The sequence below is a fragment of the Coturnix japonica genome, chromosome 21 (genome assembly GCF_001577835.2).
Source record: "Coturnix japonica isolate 7356 chromosome 21, Coturnix japonica 2.1, whole genome shotgun sequence".
Taxonomy (NCBI): Eukaryota; Metazoa; Chordata; class Aves; order Galliformes; family Phasianidae; genus Coturnix; species Coturnix japonica.
In genome coordinates, this window is record NC_029536.1 from 5,655,256 (window position 1) to 5,669,714 (window position 14,459).

General features: G+C 60.6%; 1 protein-coding gene across 11 annotated transcripts; it reads right to left on the reverse strand.

The window, feature by feature from the left end:
- Positions 1-414: 414 nt before the first annotated feature.
- Positions 415-10,857, reverse strand: ZNF362 (zinc finger protein 362). Of its 11 annotated transcripts, none has more exons than XM_015882751.2 (10): positions 10,568-10,598; positions 8,674-8,758; positions 6,406-6,620; positions 3,646-3,709; positions 3,310-3,556; positions 2,851-3,166; positions 2,522-2,746; positions 2,103-2,181; positions 1,808-1,966; positions 415-1,724 (listed from the first exon to the last, which is right to left on the reverse strand). In XM_015882751.2, the coding sequence occupies exons 4-10, from the start codon at positions 3,706-3,708 to the stop codon at positions 1,608-1,610; spliced, it is 1,206 nt and encodes a 401-aa protein (XP_015738237.1). In that variant the 5' UTR covers position 3,709; positions 6,406-6,620; positions 8,674-8,758; positions 10,568-10,598; the 3' UTR covers positions 415-1,607. The 11 variants fall into 11 exon arrangements, with proteins under 11 accessions (XP_015738237.1, XP_032304641.1, XP_032304642.1 ...); XM_032448750.1 differs by lacking the exon at positions 10,568-10,598 and adding an exon at positions 9,353-9,612 and having other exon boundaries at positions 8,674-8,871; XM_032448751.1 differs by lacking the exon at positions 6,406-6,620 and having other exon boundaries at positions 8,674-8,781; positions 10,580-10,857.
- Between the last annotated feature and the right edge of the window lie 3,602 nt (positions 10,858-14,459).

The window sequence follows — 14,459 nt, forward strand, 5'->3', positions numbered from 1 at the left end:
CCTGTCACACTGTGCTGCTCTGTGCTGCTGGTGGTTCCCATGTTTGTCCCCCTGCCCCACATCCCTGCTGGCACCCAGAACCCAGTAGATACCAGAAGTGACACAGCAGCAGTGAGGTCCCTGTGCCTGGTTGGGGTCCCAAAAGGGGGGAGGTATGGGGGGGCTGGCACCCTTGGAGCCCATGGCCATGGTGGGGAGGAGGCCCTGGAGCTGGTGCTCACACCATGACAGTCCCAGCTCTCCCAGAGCTCTTTACACCCCCCCCCAACAGACCAGAGCTGCTCCCTTCCCCACTTCATCATCCACCATCCCCACATTGGGGGGATGAGGGTTGTGAGCCCACCCAGGTGCCACCTTTGTGACCGTCTGCCCCTCGCCTTGTCCCCAGTCCGGTGGCACCACACAGAGCCCAGCTTTTGTTTCCTTTTCTTTTATTCTTTTCTCTTGTTTTCTTTCCTCTCCCAAACGGGCGCTGCTTTGCAGGGGGACCTGGGGGGGGTCCCTGCTGTTTCCAACCGTGGCCACAGCTGCCCCTCCATCTCCTCCATGAGCCACAATGCAAGACACTGGGGGGGGGGGATAAGGGAAGAGGTGGGGAGAGAGGGTGTCTCTTCTCTCTTTCTCCTTTATTAAGAAGGCAATCACTAGCTCTAGGGACGCGTGGCCTGGATTTCCAGCTAGGAACATAAAAAAAAAAGGCCCCAAACGGGCTGGTTGGGGAGGTTGGGTAATAAAGGGGGGGGGGGGAGAGGCGTTAACAGTGTGTGTATAAGAGGCGTATTTACACAGTATTAACATGCTGACAAAAAAGGTTACAATATTGAGTATCGTACAACACCGAGGGGGAAACAAGGAGCCAGAGGGTGGATGGATGGGGGGCAAAGGTGGAGGGGGGAGGGGAAGGGACTCAAATGAATAAACAGAAGGTAATAAACACCCTGGCAAAACAACGAGTTAAGGCTTAAAAAGTGTATAAAAAATAACACAGTTAATATCCAAAACGGAACCAAAGAGTACATAATATAGATGAGTTTCTGTCGAGTCTCTCTGCGGGGAGCAGGGCCCCCCCGGCTCTGTACACAGGGCTATGTACACACAGAGGCACGCGGACCCCTGGCGCTTCCCCGGCTGCTCCCAGCAATGGAGTCCGGTGTGGGGGGAGCAAACCCAGAGGGGAAAACGTCCATAAAATCAAACGCAACCCAAAACAAAGCACCCCCCCCCCCCCAAACCCTACTCTGCTCCAAACAGTCCTGGCTGGGAGGAGGGGGGGGGTCTGGCGCCCGCTGCGCTCCGTTCCGCGTCTGATTTCCTTTCTGTGTTAGCAGCACCGACTTCTTGGCCAATAAATATATATATATATTTGTATCCAAAATGTGGGGAGGCGGAGGGTGGGGGGGAGCGGAGCGAAGGAGAACAACCCCCCTGCAACACCCCCCCCATGAACACTCCCCAACCCCAAGAAAACTGCAGATTCAAAGTGCTCTGAAACCGTCTTTGGATGTCACCAAACCTGCAGCCCCCAGGGTGGAGGCCGGGCCTGGGGGTGGGGGGCAACACGGTGTCATCCCCCCCCTCCGGCAGCAGCGGGGTGGGATGGAGCCCACTTAGATGAGCGAGATCCGCACGGGGATGCCGGGGGATTCGGTCCTTTGAGGAGAGTGCTGGCTGACCAGGTGCTCCACCACCGTGTGTTTGGACATGTGCTTCATCAGGTACGTCTCCTATGGGCAGAGGGACAAAGGGTGAGCAGTGGGGCGGGGGGGGAGGGAGGCTGCACCGTGCCGGGCCCCCAGAGCCCCCTCACCGAGGTATAAGCGCGGCCACACATGCTGCAGCAGTAAGCCTTGGCGTGCTTGATGGCATGTGCCGAGAGGTGGATCTGCAGCGAGGCCGAGTCCGTGTAGGCCCGGTAGCAGTTCGGGCACTTGTAGGGCTTGTCCTTGTTGTGCTGTCGCTGGTGAGACTGACAGAGCGGCACAGGGTTGGGTTAGGGGGCACGGGGCCGGGAGAGCACTGAGAGCCCCCGGCTTCACACCCCCCATCTGTGGGTCCCGGCACCCTGTGCCCCCCGTCCCCACTGTCATCCGGGTGCAGCTGACCTGGAGGTTGGAGAGTTGTGTGAACGCCTTCTCGCAGCCGGGGTGCGGACACTTGTAGGGTCTGTCGCCGGTGTGGATTCTGCACAGGACGTGGGTATGGGGAGGGGAAGGTGTCAGGCAGAGAATTCAGCATGGCTGGAACCCACAGCCCTGAACCTATGAAGCCCCCAGCACCTACATGGCCACTGAGCTCAGCTGAAAAAGCGGGACTGGGCAGTGACAGCCACGTGCACAGAAAGGACCCAGCGATGGGGCACAGGGGTAAGGGAGACCTTGGACAGACTCATAAGAGCCACATGGGCTGGAGACTGCAGCTGGAGATCGCCGAGGTAGGCGGCACGAGATGCTGAGTGGACACCCCACCTTATCACACCCCACCCCATTGGGGACCCCCAACCCCACACAGCCCCTCCTGGCACCTGGTGTGCTGCTGCAGGTGGGAGAGCTGGCGGAAGGCCTTCTGGCAGTAGCGGCAGGGGTAGGGCTTGGCACCCAGGTGGATGCGGAGGTGCTGGGCCAGGTAGGAGGTGTTGGCGAAGCTCTTGGAGCAGTGGGGGCACTTGTGGGGCTTGGCCTCTGTGTGCGACTTGGAGTGGATCTGCATCTCCGATTTGGTGAAGAATGTCAAAGGACAGACCTTACACCTGCGAGGAGAGCCCACAGGGGCTGGGCTGGGGCCCTGCACCCCTCATCCCCTCCACCCCATAGCACCGTCGCAGCCCGGCTCCCACACCAGGCACCCTCCTACCTGTACGTCTTGCCCTCTTTGGCCGTCTCCCCCGAGGCCAAGATGGGGTATGGGACCACGAGGACGGGTGGCCCTGAAGGGTTTTCCGCCTTGATCTTCTTGCGGCCCCGCTCCGTCTTGGGTGCCCCCAGCAAGCTGTGGCCCTGGATTGTCTTTATGGAGTCGAGGAGGGGTGGGCTGGTGATTCCTGAGATAAGGGTGGGCGAGGAGGCGATGAGGCGGCTCTGGCTGGTGGAGGTGGGTGTGGAAGGGGTCGTGGTGCCTGTGCTGGACTCGGAGGTGCTGACTGTGGGCGCGCGGGATGCCAGCCCCAACCCTGGCAGCAGAGACAGGTGGATCTCAGTGGGGCACACGCTGCCCATCCCACGTCCTCCCCCCATACCTGAGTGTCCTGCAGGCAGCAGGTCCCAAAGCAGGACCCGAAGCAGCTCCCAGTCCCCTCGGACGCGGTGCCGGTACCTGTGACGGTGCTGGTGGCTGGCCGAGCGTGCAGAGCCACGTCTGGCTGTGGGACTGCCTGCGGGTGGAGGCCGGGCACCTGCTGCAGCTTAGGGAGGGACATGATGGACTGGCCGCTTTCAGCTGGAGAGGGAGGCACCAGGAGGGGCTGCTGGGAGGCCACGGAAGTGGGGGGCAAGTGTGGGGGCCGGATCTTCTCCGCCATCAGCTGCTCCTTGATTTTATTGATCAGGACGAGGTTGTCCAGCTGGCAGGGAAAAGAGGCAGAGATCAGAGTTGCCCCCGTTCCATCCGTTTTCCCTCCTCCCCCAGGGCTGGGAGGGAGTGTGGTCTCACCTGGCTGGGCATGGTGGGGGGAGGCGGCCAGAAGTAGGGGTTGTTGAAGCGAGGCTCCGCCATCCTGCAGGGAAAGATGGTGGTTACGGGGGCAGCAGCCTGACAGCCCCATCCAACCTCCCCATGGGGCTTTGCAACAGGAGCCCCCAGGGCCCACCACTGGGCTGAGCCACACCGACACCAACACAGCAACCACCAGGAGACACTTCCAAAAGGACCCTTCCAAAAGACGGAGCACGGAGGAGCAGAGTGCAGTGGGGCAACCGGCCCTTTGGGCAGCTCATACCCACAGCAGAGACAGCTGCTTCCAATGTCACCCATGGGTTCCCCCAGCCCCACACCCGCAGGTATCATTGCTCCCCCCCAGCACCTCGGGGAAGGCTGCAGGACACAGAGCACGGCGCAAGCACGGCAGCGACGCACAGACCCTGAGGAGCCCCATTAAGGGCACCTGCAGCAACCACAGACGGCTCAGCTCGCTCCAGGACAAGCCCTGCTTGCAAAGGGGCTGGGAGATTTATAGAGACGCTAAATACTTTGGAAAAATGAATCCTAAAATCCATCTCTAAGTTAATAGGAAACATCTGAGCGGGGACGGCAAGAAAACGATGGCAGCGGAGCAGCCTGACATCAGCAGGCATCACTGCTGCCCACATCACTGCCAGAGCTGGCGGGGCACAATGAGGCACCAGTGCTCCTGATTCCTCCTCACCCAGCACCCAGTGCTGCTTCAGCCAGAGCTGCCACCAGGCACTGAGCAGGTTATTTTGTCTGCACCCTGAGCTGGGAGCAGCTGGGACCCCCCATGTCTGTGTGCAGCTCCATGAGAAGGAAAGAGTTCCTGGGCACCTTCCCAAGCTCAGCAAGTGACAGAGCTGCAGGGAGGTGACCTCCATTTGGAGCAGAAACCAGGACACGGAGGGAGAAACCAGAACGGCACAGACCCATCCCCACCACAGCCAGCACCAGGAAGAACCAGGCCCGAGATCGGCACCGGCTCCCTGCAGAACAGAGGGCAGGGAGGCCAGGGACAGCGAGCTGCAGAGTGGGACCTGCTGACCTGCATGGCACGTGCTGAGCAGCTTGATGTCCTGGGAGCAGCAGCCCTGCCCCAAGGAGCTGGAGCTGAGGGCAGGATGGGAGCTGCTCATTAGGAACCTCAAACAGGACCTCAAACAGAGCTCCAGGCTCTGGCAGCTCGAGGCACCTGCATCTGAATACCCCCAAGAAACACTTTTGAGCATCCCCTCCTCTGGGGTCAGCCCTCTCTTGTGAAAGCAGAGCCATGCACAGAGTCACAGGGGACCTGCACCAGTCTGTGCCAGCAAATGCTGTCAGAGGTGACAACCCACTGCTTACAACGCCTGTACCACGGCTTGGGATGAGGACAGTACCCTGATATCCCCAGGTTGGAGTTCTCCTGCAACTGCCAGAACAACAAACCCACCACCATGGCCCTCAATCCCACCACCATTATGGCCTAAGCTCCACCACCACAGCCTGAATCCCACCACCACGGTCCAAGCCCTGCTATCACAGCCTGAATCCCACCATTACGGCCTGAGCTTTACCATCACAGCCTGAATCCTATCACCATGGCTCAAAATCCTACCACCACCTGAATCCCATGATAATGGCTCAGAGCTCCACAACCACAGCCAGAATCCCACCGCTACAGTCAGAATCCTCGCACCATCACAACCTGAACCCCACCACCATCACAACCCGAATCCTTCCACCACCACAGCCTGAACCCCACCACTATGGTCCCCAAATCCCACCACCATGGCCAAGCTCCACCATCACAGCCCAAATTCCACCACCATGGCCCAAGCTTTGCCACCACGGCTCGTCCAGCGGCTGCCCCACAGCGTGGGAAGCTGCAGTGCCCCTTCGATCCTTGCCTGGCCAGAGCAGGAAAACAGGAAGCCAGAGCTATGATTAGAAAAGGTTTTTTGGAGCAGACCCAGTGAGCCGCTGCTCTGCCCTCGCAGCAGGTGCCCTGTGTCCCCATCCCGGACCACACAAAGCTCTGCCCACCCCATCTGCTCAAAGAAATGGAAGATCCCGGCACAGCCTGCAGCTGTGGGGAGGAGAGGAGCACAACCTGCTGCAGCCCCCCACTCCCACCCCAGGAGCTCAACATTGAAGCTGCCACAACCACTGTATTCAGAACCTGCCCAGAATAAAGGGAAAAGAAACAGCCAAAAAAATCCATGCTCCTGTCCCAGCTTCATCTCATCAATTGTGCAGTGTTTCATCTGGAACACAGGGGGAATTGCTTCCCCCCTCCCAGGGCTGAGCTCGGACGGCGGGGGAAGGGGCCGGAGGGGATATAAAGCAGATGGAAAAATACATAAAGTCCCTTTTTCTAGATTCTCAGCTAACTATGAAAAATGGAAGCTGACACACAGCAAAAAAAAAAAAAAAAAAAAAAAAAAAAATCCATTAAAATGGAAATGATGAAGGGTGGGGAATGGCGCAGCACGTCTCCCCCCGGCTGTGTGCCCTGTGGGATGGAGAAGGTGCTGCTGAGCCCAAGGCGGCATCGTGGACACCCAGCAGAGCTCCATGGGTGCACAGAGCTCCCAGGTGGGGAAGGAAGCGGAGGGAGGTGGACAGAGCAAGCAGCAGATGCACAGGGAAGGGAGAGGCATCGTGGCGCCGTGTGCAGGGTTAGGGGAGCGCAGGCGGCTGCAGCGAGGCCCGGCGATGGCCCGGCACAGACAAGACATGGTGCACGCCGTGTTTGGTACTCACAGGCTGGCCTCAGAAGCCAGATGGCCGCAGCTGCCTGGGGAGACGTGTCGATGAGGCTCCAGATTGATGGAGGTAGATGATGGCACGGGTGGGTACGAGCGCCAGGCCCCGCAGCTCACTATAGCCTTCCAACTTCCTACCAAACTGCCGCTAAGTCAAGCTACAGTTCTCTAGGGAACGTCTCTACTTTGGCAGCCCTCTCTGTCTCGCCTTGGCTGAAATAAAAAGAAACAAGAGATTCTTTTCACGGACACGGCACGGCACCGCTGCAAGAAGGGGTCGCTCCCAAGGACCGGCGCCGCTGAGCCCCTCAGGGCCAGCAAGCGACCACAGGGCCCACCTGGCACAGGTAGGGCAGCACATGGGGCACGGGGAGGCAGGGAGGGGACGGGGTGAGCCCAGCTGCATGCCTGGGTAGCGCGGGGTGCCAACGGCCAAGCAAGAAGCCAGCAGCCACCAGCACAGCCTCGCTCTCCCAAGCAGGGTCCCCAGCTGACAAGTGTCCATCAGGAGCAAGCTGGGCACGGAGCAGCAAGCGCAGGGCAGCGCCAGGAAGCAGCACCCAGTGCTGGGCAGCACGAGGAGCCCAGACAGCCTCAGACTGCAGCAGGAGGAAGCGAAGGGCCCGGTGTCTGTGGCTGCCCCTGAGCTCAGGGCGCTCACCGCCATCACATCAGGAGGGGACGTGGGGACGTGGCACTGGCACCGCCGTGCCCCCCATGGCCCCTCATCCCGTCCCATTTGTCAGCAATCCATCTGTTCTCATGCCACCAAGCTCCTCCTGCACGCGTCTTCCCCCAAAAGCGCAAAGCCTTCTCGCCCCATCTCAGCCCTGCCACGGCTGCACCATCTCCACCTTCCAGCACGCAGCCGGCACCGGTCGGAACCCATTGCACATCAGGCTGCCTGCAAGCAACCCCATCCTGCAGCAGCAGCAGCTTTACAGGAGAAACCAAAAGCCCGACTGCAAAATCCCCAGCCCCGAGCTGCCGGGTGGGAAGCAGCATCAAAGCCACCCACAGGCCCGTGGGCTGCGGCGCCGTGCCCAGGCGGGCTCCCCGTGCCACAACGCACCGTCCTGCTGCCAGCTCCAGGGACCGTCCCGCGTGGGCTCTGTGCCCACAGGCCCGGCTTTTCCTTAGCAGGAAGAATTTACCCTAAGGCAGAAGGCAGCAGAAGGAACGTGAGCCGGGAAAAGCAGAAACAACACGTGAAACCCGGGGCAGGAGGCTCAGAAATCCCCGTGAACGGCTCCGAGGCGTAGTGTGCCAGAAGAATTCACCCAAGATGGAACCAATTAAACCCCACGTTTCCGCCCCCCGAAGGGCTCTAACTGGTGTTTCTCATTCAGATTTCCTTCCCCGAGCAAAATCAACTGAAAGCCAACGGCAGCTGGAGCAGAAAGCCCATCCCAAAGGGGTGGCGGTGCAGGACGGGGCCCCGAGGGAGGGGGTGCAAGGAGCCGGGTGTGTGCCCACACCACAGGGGTCTGCTCTGGGAATGGAGTCGGACCCACATCCTGCCTGCAGGGCCCCAAATGCCACAAGAGCCCCAGTGTGCGAGGAGAGAGCGGGATCCCAAATGGAATGTGGGACCCAAGGGCTGCACTGCTGCCCAGGGTGAGGTCCCCAGCTGCCCCGCAGGTAGAGGGGGAAGGAAGCGGTGCAAAGGGTGGGCACGGAAGGAGCCATGGAAGGTACTGCTTCCCTCGAAGCCACCCTGGAGACCGAAACGGGGAGCAGGCAGCACGGGACCTGCCAGGCAGCACCTGGCTCACAGCCCCTGAAGGTGGGGGCAGAGCTCACCTGCCCAGGTAGATGGCAAAGCAGCACAGTGTGGACCCAGCTGTGCCATCGAACAGGGACAGCGGGCACCGAACCCCCAGCACCCCACAACACCACACTGCCAACCCAGCACCCACACGGCACCGTGACAGCAGTGACAGCGCGACGGCGAAGCAGAGCTTTGCCCCAAGGCCAGGCAAGGAGGCAGCAAGCAGCTCCTCCCCCCCCCCCAACAAGCCCACTGCCCCAACCCCACGCACACATGCACTTGTCACAACGGCACGGCCAGCCACCACTCTATGGGGGAGAACGCATTGCTCTGCGCAGAGCAGCACACGGAGATGGGGATGGGGCTCATGCGGTGAGTGGGACCCCTGTGTACCCACTGGCAGCCCCTCCCCACACCCCCATGCAGGTGACCCAGCTGGCAGCCCCGTGGGGGGCTCTCCCTGCTGCAGCGCGGTTTGCTTCCCTCCGTGCCCACCTCTGGGAGTACTGGCGTTGCTTCCCCTTCTCCGCGTCCATCTCCAGATCTAGCTGGGAGCCGGTGCCACACGCGGGGCGTTTCTCTACGGGGGGACAAGGAGCACAACTTCACACACCCCAAAAAACACAGACACACGGAGGAACAAAAGCGGAGCGGCTCCCACCGACCCGACCCGTGGGAACGGAGGGTTTGTTCCTGAAAGCAGACAAAAAGAAAAGCTGTTTTCACCCCCAACTCACCCCAGTCTGCGCTGCCAGCAGGGCCTGCACCCACCCAGCCACCCACCCCCCATCCACCCTATGGGCTGCACACCAGGAGGGGGCCCGAAACTTTTTCCTCTCCTCTCCAATCTGGTTTCCATCCCCAGGGGTTGCTGAGGGCTGGGAGCGCAGCCTGCCCCGCCGTCCCCATGCAGAGCATCCCATAGCACAGGAGGGAGAAAAAAGGCCTGGGGATGGATCCAAGGCCAAACCGCAGCTCGCCGCCGGCGTGGCTGGGGATGATAGATGTATAAATACGGATGTGAGCATCCCCAGCCAAACCTATGAGTGCAGGAGGACACTGAGCTCTCCGGGCATTGCTGCTGCTGGAGATGTGGGTCCCCTCTATAAAGCTGCCAAAGCGTCATGTAAAATAATATACCCCACCACCACCACCACCATCACCCCCTCCTCACCAACCAACAACCCTCAGCCGGCTCTGTCAGACCGAACAAAAATGCAGTTAATGGGGAGGGGATGAGACGAAGGGAAAGGAAAAAAGGAGGGGAGCAACGAGAGGGGGGGGATAAATAAAGAAAGCAGGCAGCAGCCCCCCCGACACACACAGCACCGCCACCGTGCAGGATGAAAGGCCCGTAAAAATAAAAGGAAGGCAGAAAAATGTGAGGAATAAAAGGAAAGAAAGCGGGAGGAGGAGGAAAGGATGGGGGGGATCGGATCAGAAATAAGAGAAAAGCAGCGGAGGGAGAAGCGACCGAGAGAAAGGCAGCCGAGCCCCCACGCTGCATCCGCCGCTCCTCGCCGAGCACCGCACGGATGGGGCCGTTCGGCTGCAATTAACTTTTCCATCAGCCCCTCCGGAGGAAGAAAAAGACAGAATCCAGCAAAGCGGGCATCTTCCTGGCAGCCCCCCCCAACCAACACCCCCCCACCTCTTCTTCCTCCTCCTCCCTTCCTCCTCCTCCTCCTCCTAATGGGTTGGGAGGGATGGGGGGGGCACACGCAGAGGGGTGCCCCCCCCCACAACCCCGGGGAGGGGGGGGGTGAGAAGAAGAGAAGAAAATAGAGGAGAAAATAAATAGATGGGGGGGAAAAAAAAGGCAAAAGCACGAAAGCAGAACGAGAGAGCGAAGTTGGGCGCGGAGTGAAGTTGCTCCTGCCTGGGGGGGGGGGAACCTCCGCAGACAAAAAGGCCGAAGGGAGAAGGGGGGGAGGGGGAGGATGGGGGGGGGCGGCCCCGCTCCGTGTCCCTCCGCCGCCTCTCCCACATTCTCAGACGGTTTTATTAAAATTCGCAGACAAAAGGAAAACAAAAATGGCAGCCCGGCTTATTTTTAAAGCGCGGGTCGGAGCGGAGCGGGGGGCCGCCATGTTCTGCAGAGCAACGGGGACTGGGGGGGAGGGGGGGGAGGGGGGGAAAAAAAAATAATAAAAAATAATAAAAAAAATAATAAAAAAAATAAAGGGAAAAGGGGGGAAAAATGAGAAACGAAATAATAACGATTTGGATCTCGAGGAAGAACGCGGCAGCACCGCCCTGCACCCCCCCCCCACCCACAACCGCTGTTTACCGGAGCTCGCACCGGGGGGGGGGTGGTATTAGTTTTTGAATGCGGGAGGAGAGGAGAGGAGGGAAAGAAGGAGGAAAAAAAACGAGACACTTCCTATACCGACAGCCATGCTCCCGCGTCCCGCGTCCCTCCGACGCCGCACCGACAAAATGGGCGCCCCGCGCCTCCGCCCGCCCCCGCGCCTCCGCCCCCGACCGCCCAGACACGGAGCCGGGCAGCACCGGGCCGCCCTGCCCCGACCGACCGAACGACAGACCGACCGACTGCCCCCCTGGCACGGCACGGCACGGCACGGCTCGGCACGGCACGGCGGCCGCGGGGCTCCGTTCGGTTCCATTCGGCTCCATGAGCCCCCCCCCTCCGGCTCTTCTCATCTCCTCTCCCCCATCAGTGCCCCCCAGTTCTTCTCGGTGTACCCCAGTCCTCAATCTCCAGCCCCACAGTTCTCCTCAGCCCCTCACCCCCCTCCTCAGTGTCCCCCCAGTCCCCCCCAGATCTCCCCATCACACACCGGTTCCCCTCAGTGACCCCCAATTCTCTTTAGCACCCCCCAGTCCTCCTCAATCCGGCCCCTTTCAGTGTCCCCCAGTTCTCCTCACCCCCCTCCTCAGTCTCCCCCCGGGTCCCCCCAGTCCCCCCCAGATCTCCCCATCACACACCGGTTCCCCTCAGTGACCCTCAATTCTCTTTAGCACCCCCCAGTCCTCCTCAATCCGGCCCCTTTCAGTGCCCCCCAGTTCTCTTCGCTGCCCCCCATTTCTCAGCCCCCCGCCCCTATCGGTGCCCCCCCCAAGTTCTCCCCAGCACCACCCAATCCCCCTCAGTGCCCCCCTCAGGGCTGTGCCCCCACATTGTCACCTGCCTCCTTCACTCCCATGGCCCCCAGCCCCTCTCTGGGGCAATTATTGGATTGGAAGACCCCCCCAACATGGATGGGGCAGCCCCAGCTCTGCAGGCAGCAGTGCCCCTCATCTCCCCCCGCTGCAGACCGACGTTGGGGTGCAGCACTGCCCCAAGTTTGCAGCGACGGTGCCATTGAAAAACAAAAGCAAAAAGCCCCAATTCCGGGCTCTACGTGCTTTCCCAGCCCCCCAAGAGGACCCACAGCAGACGGAGAGGAGCAGGGTTCTCTCCCTCTCTCCTCTCCCCCCCCAAGGCACGTTGGAGGGCGGTTGCGCTGTCTCCCCCCATCCTGTTCTGCTCCAGACTAAACAAACCCGGCCCTCCCGCATGGCTGCAGTGCTCTCATCTGCCGGTCCCACTCGGAGCTGTGTGCGGGGACGGCAGAGAGGCGGGAGGTGGGTTCGGAGCGGTGGGGCGGACACCTCCGAGCACACGGGTTGTGTGTTCCTGACCCGACCGTGCACATCTGGGTGCCCTCCGCATGAAGCACATAAAGCCCTTCTCCCCACTCCGGGGGCTGGAGGAGTTGAATCGTGGGATCATAGAATGGCCTGGGTTGAAAAGGACCGTAACCATCATCTCGTTTCACCCCCTCCACCACGGGCAGGGTCGCCAGCCCCCAGACTAGGCTGCCCAGAGCCACATCCAGCCCGGCCTTGATGTACAGCATCCTGCAGTGGAGGTGGAGAGTCCGTTCCCACCTGGGCGGGGAGATGGGAGCGTGTAGGACCCTCCCTGCCCACCCTGAGCCTCCCGTTGTCCCTTTGTCCCCTGCCACCCCCGCCTGCATGTGAGATACATCTCCACCACCGCTTTCACTTCTGTCTGCACAGCCGGGGGGTGCCGGGCTGCTCAGTATCCCTAGGAAGGCTCTGGGTGGCTGGAGGACACCCCCAGACCTGCAGGAAGGGCATCTCCTGGGGATGCTGCGTTTTGCTGAGGCTGCGGGGGCTCTTCCAGCCGCATCCTGGGTGGATTCCAACACCCCCCACCTCGCTGGGTGCAGGCACGGACCCCCATCCTCATCCTACAAGACCTGGGGGGGGCTCCGGCAATGCCCACCTCGCCATCCCCGAGCTGCAAAATGGCACCGCGGAGAGGAAGCGGAGCTGGCTGCTGCAAAGCTCACGTTCAAAAGGAGGTGTTCAAAGGCTCTTCTGCCCCCGGGGCAGATCCAACCGCAATTAAAAGGGAAGGAAGGCAGGGGAGCGCTCGGCGCTGCACGGAGATGCCGCCTTTGCCATAAATCACCTCTGCGGGCGCTTGGGCGGGCGGCAGCCCCGCTCCACCTGCTCTCCCCGAGCCCGCAGAGCCGTGCCCGCCGGCAACGGGAACGGCAGCGGCTTCCCCGAGGTGGGAGATGGGGCAGGGATGCAGCGAGGAGCCGGGCTGGAGGGGTAGGGGATGCTCGAGAGGGGCCGCCCGCTGCCTCCAGGGCACAGAGCTGAGCCGTGGTTACTGCAGTCCATGGCGTGGGGATGGGGGCTGGAAGGAGGTGCTGGTCAAAAGAAGTGTGGGGTGAGGGTTAGGGGTAGGTTAGGGGGCAGGTTAGGGTTAGGGGTATGTTAGGGGTAGGTTAGAGTTAGGGGTACATTAGGGATAGGGTAGGGTTAGGGGTAGGTTAGGAGTAGGGTAGGGTTAGGTTGGGGTTAGGGGGTAGGTTGGAGTTAGGGGTAGGGTTAGGGTTAGGGTTAGGGGTCATTAGGGTTAGGGGTCTTTAGGGTTAGGGGTCATTAGGGTTAGGATATGGTTAGGGTTAGGGTATGGTTAGGGTATGGGTAGGACTGGTCAGGATGAAGGTTGCTCCTAGGGAACAGTCTGGGAAAGTTGGCTGGGAAAGCTGCATGGGAAAACCCCATTGAGAACTCAGCCCCCACACACCCCAGCTGTCACCACGCTGTGCTGGGGATTGCATTGAGGCCTTTGGTGCCAGCCAGCCCTTCTGATGGGGTCTTTGTCCCTGCCAGCAGCAGCAGCAGGCACCGAGCAGGAAATCCTCCAGGAAATGCCTCTGTCCATCCTAACCTCCTATTTGTTTCTTTTTCTTTGCAAGAAAGCTCTGTCTTTCAGTCAAGTGAGGCTGGAGGGTTGGTGCTGGGCTGAGTTCAGCAGCAGAGCCATCAACCAGCAACAGATGGTTCCTGCCCCACGGAGCATTCCCTGCAACACCCCACGAGTGCTCTCACAGGAGGCAAATAATTACAGCAGGAGGTGGTGAGGGCTGGAACAAGTCGGTGCAGCACTTCCCGAGGTGTTTCCCAAGCAGTGGGACGCACAGCAGCTCGCAGGCAATGACTCACGGGCGACCGCGTGAGCACTGGGGTGGGCACAGCTGGGGGTGGGAGCGTGGAAGTGCTCCATCCTGGCTCAGTGGGATGCTGTGCAGGGTAAAGCAGAGCTGCAATGTGGGCTCTTCACTATGGGTGAAGCTCTTGGCCCTGTTGGCATTGAGGCTGTGCACACACATAGTGCCTGGGGCTGCTGGCTGGGAGCTGGCGGTGGTTTTGGGGTGAAAGAAAGCAACCGTGCATTTGTTTCCTTTCTCCCCGTGTAAATGGGAGGGACATTTGGTTATAATTAGGCAATGAGTTAATTAGGATTAATTAGTTAATGTTTGCAAAGCACTCAGGAGATGAAAAGCGGCGGCGCAGCGCGGCTTTGTGCATCCTGGAGGGCTGCGGGACCCCGCTCTGTGCAGGGGCACGTTTGTGTTAACCCTGAGTACAAAATCCTTCAGGTCCCAATCCACAAAGAGGGGATTACAGTGGGAACAGGGCTGCATCCTACAGCCATGGCAGCAGCATGGCACCAATCAGAGCACGGTGGGTCCCCAAACTCCATTGGTGTGGGCTTATCCAGCATCTCCCCGTAAACCCCCTGAGAACATCTTGGCTTTGTAGCTCTGTGGGAAAGAGAGCCCCAAAGCCTCACCTGCCCTGAGCACGCAGCTCCCAGCCCTGCCTATCTGCTCCTTCAAGGCCAAAACCTGCAGCAGTGCAGCGCTGGGACGCAGCTGTGCGTGCTGGGATCTGCCTGTCCCAGCCTGCTCTCCCCGCCTGCACCCCTGGCTGCACCCTTTGAACCACCG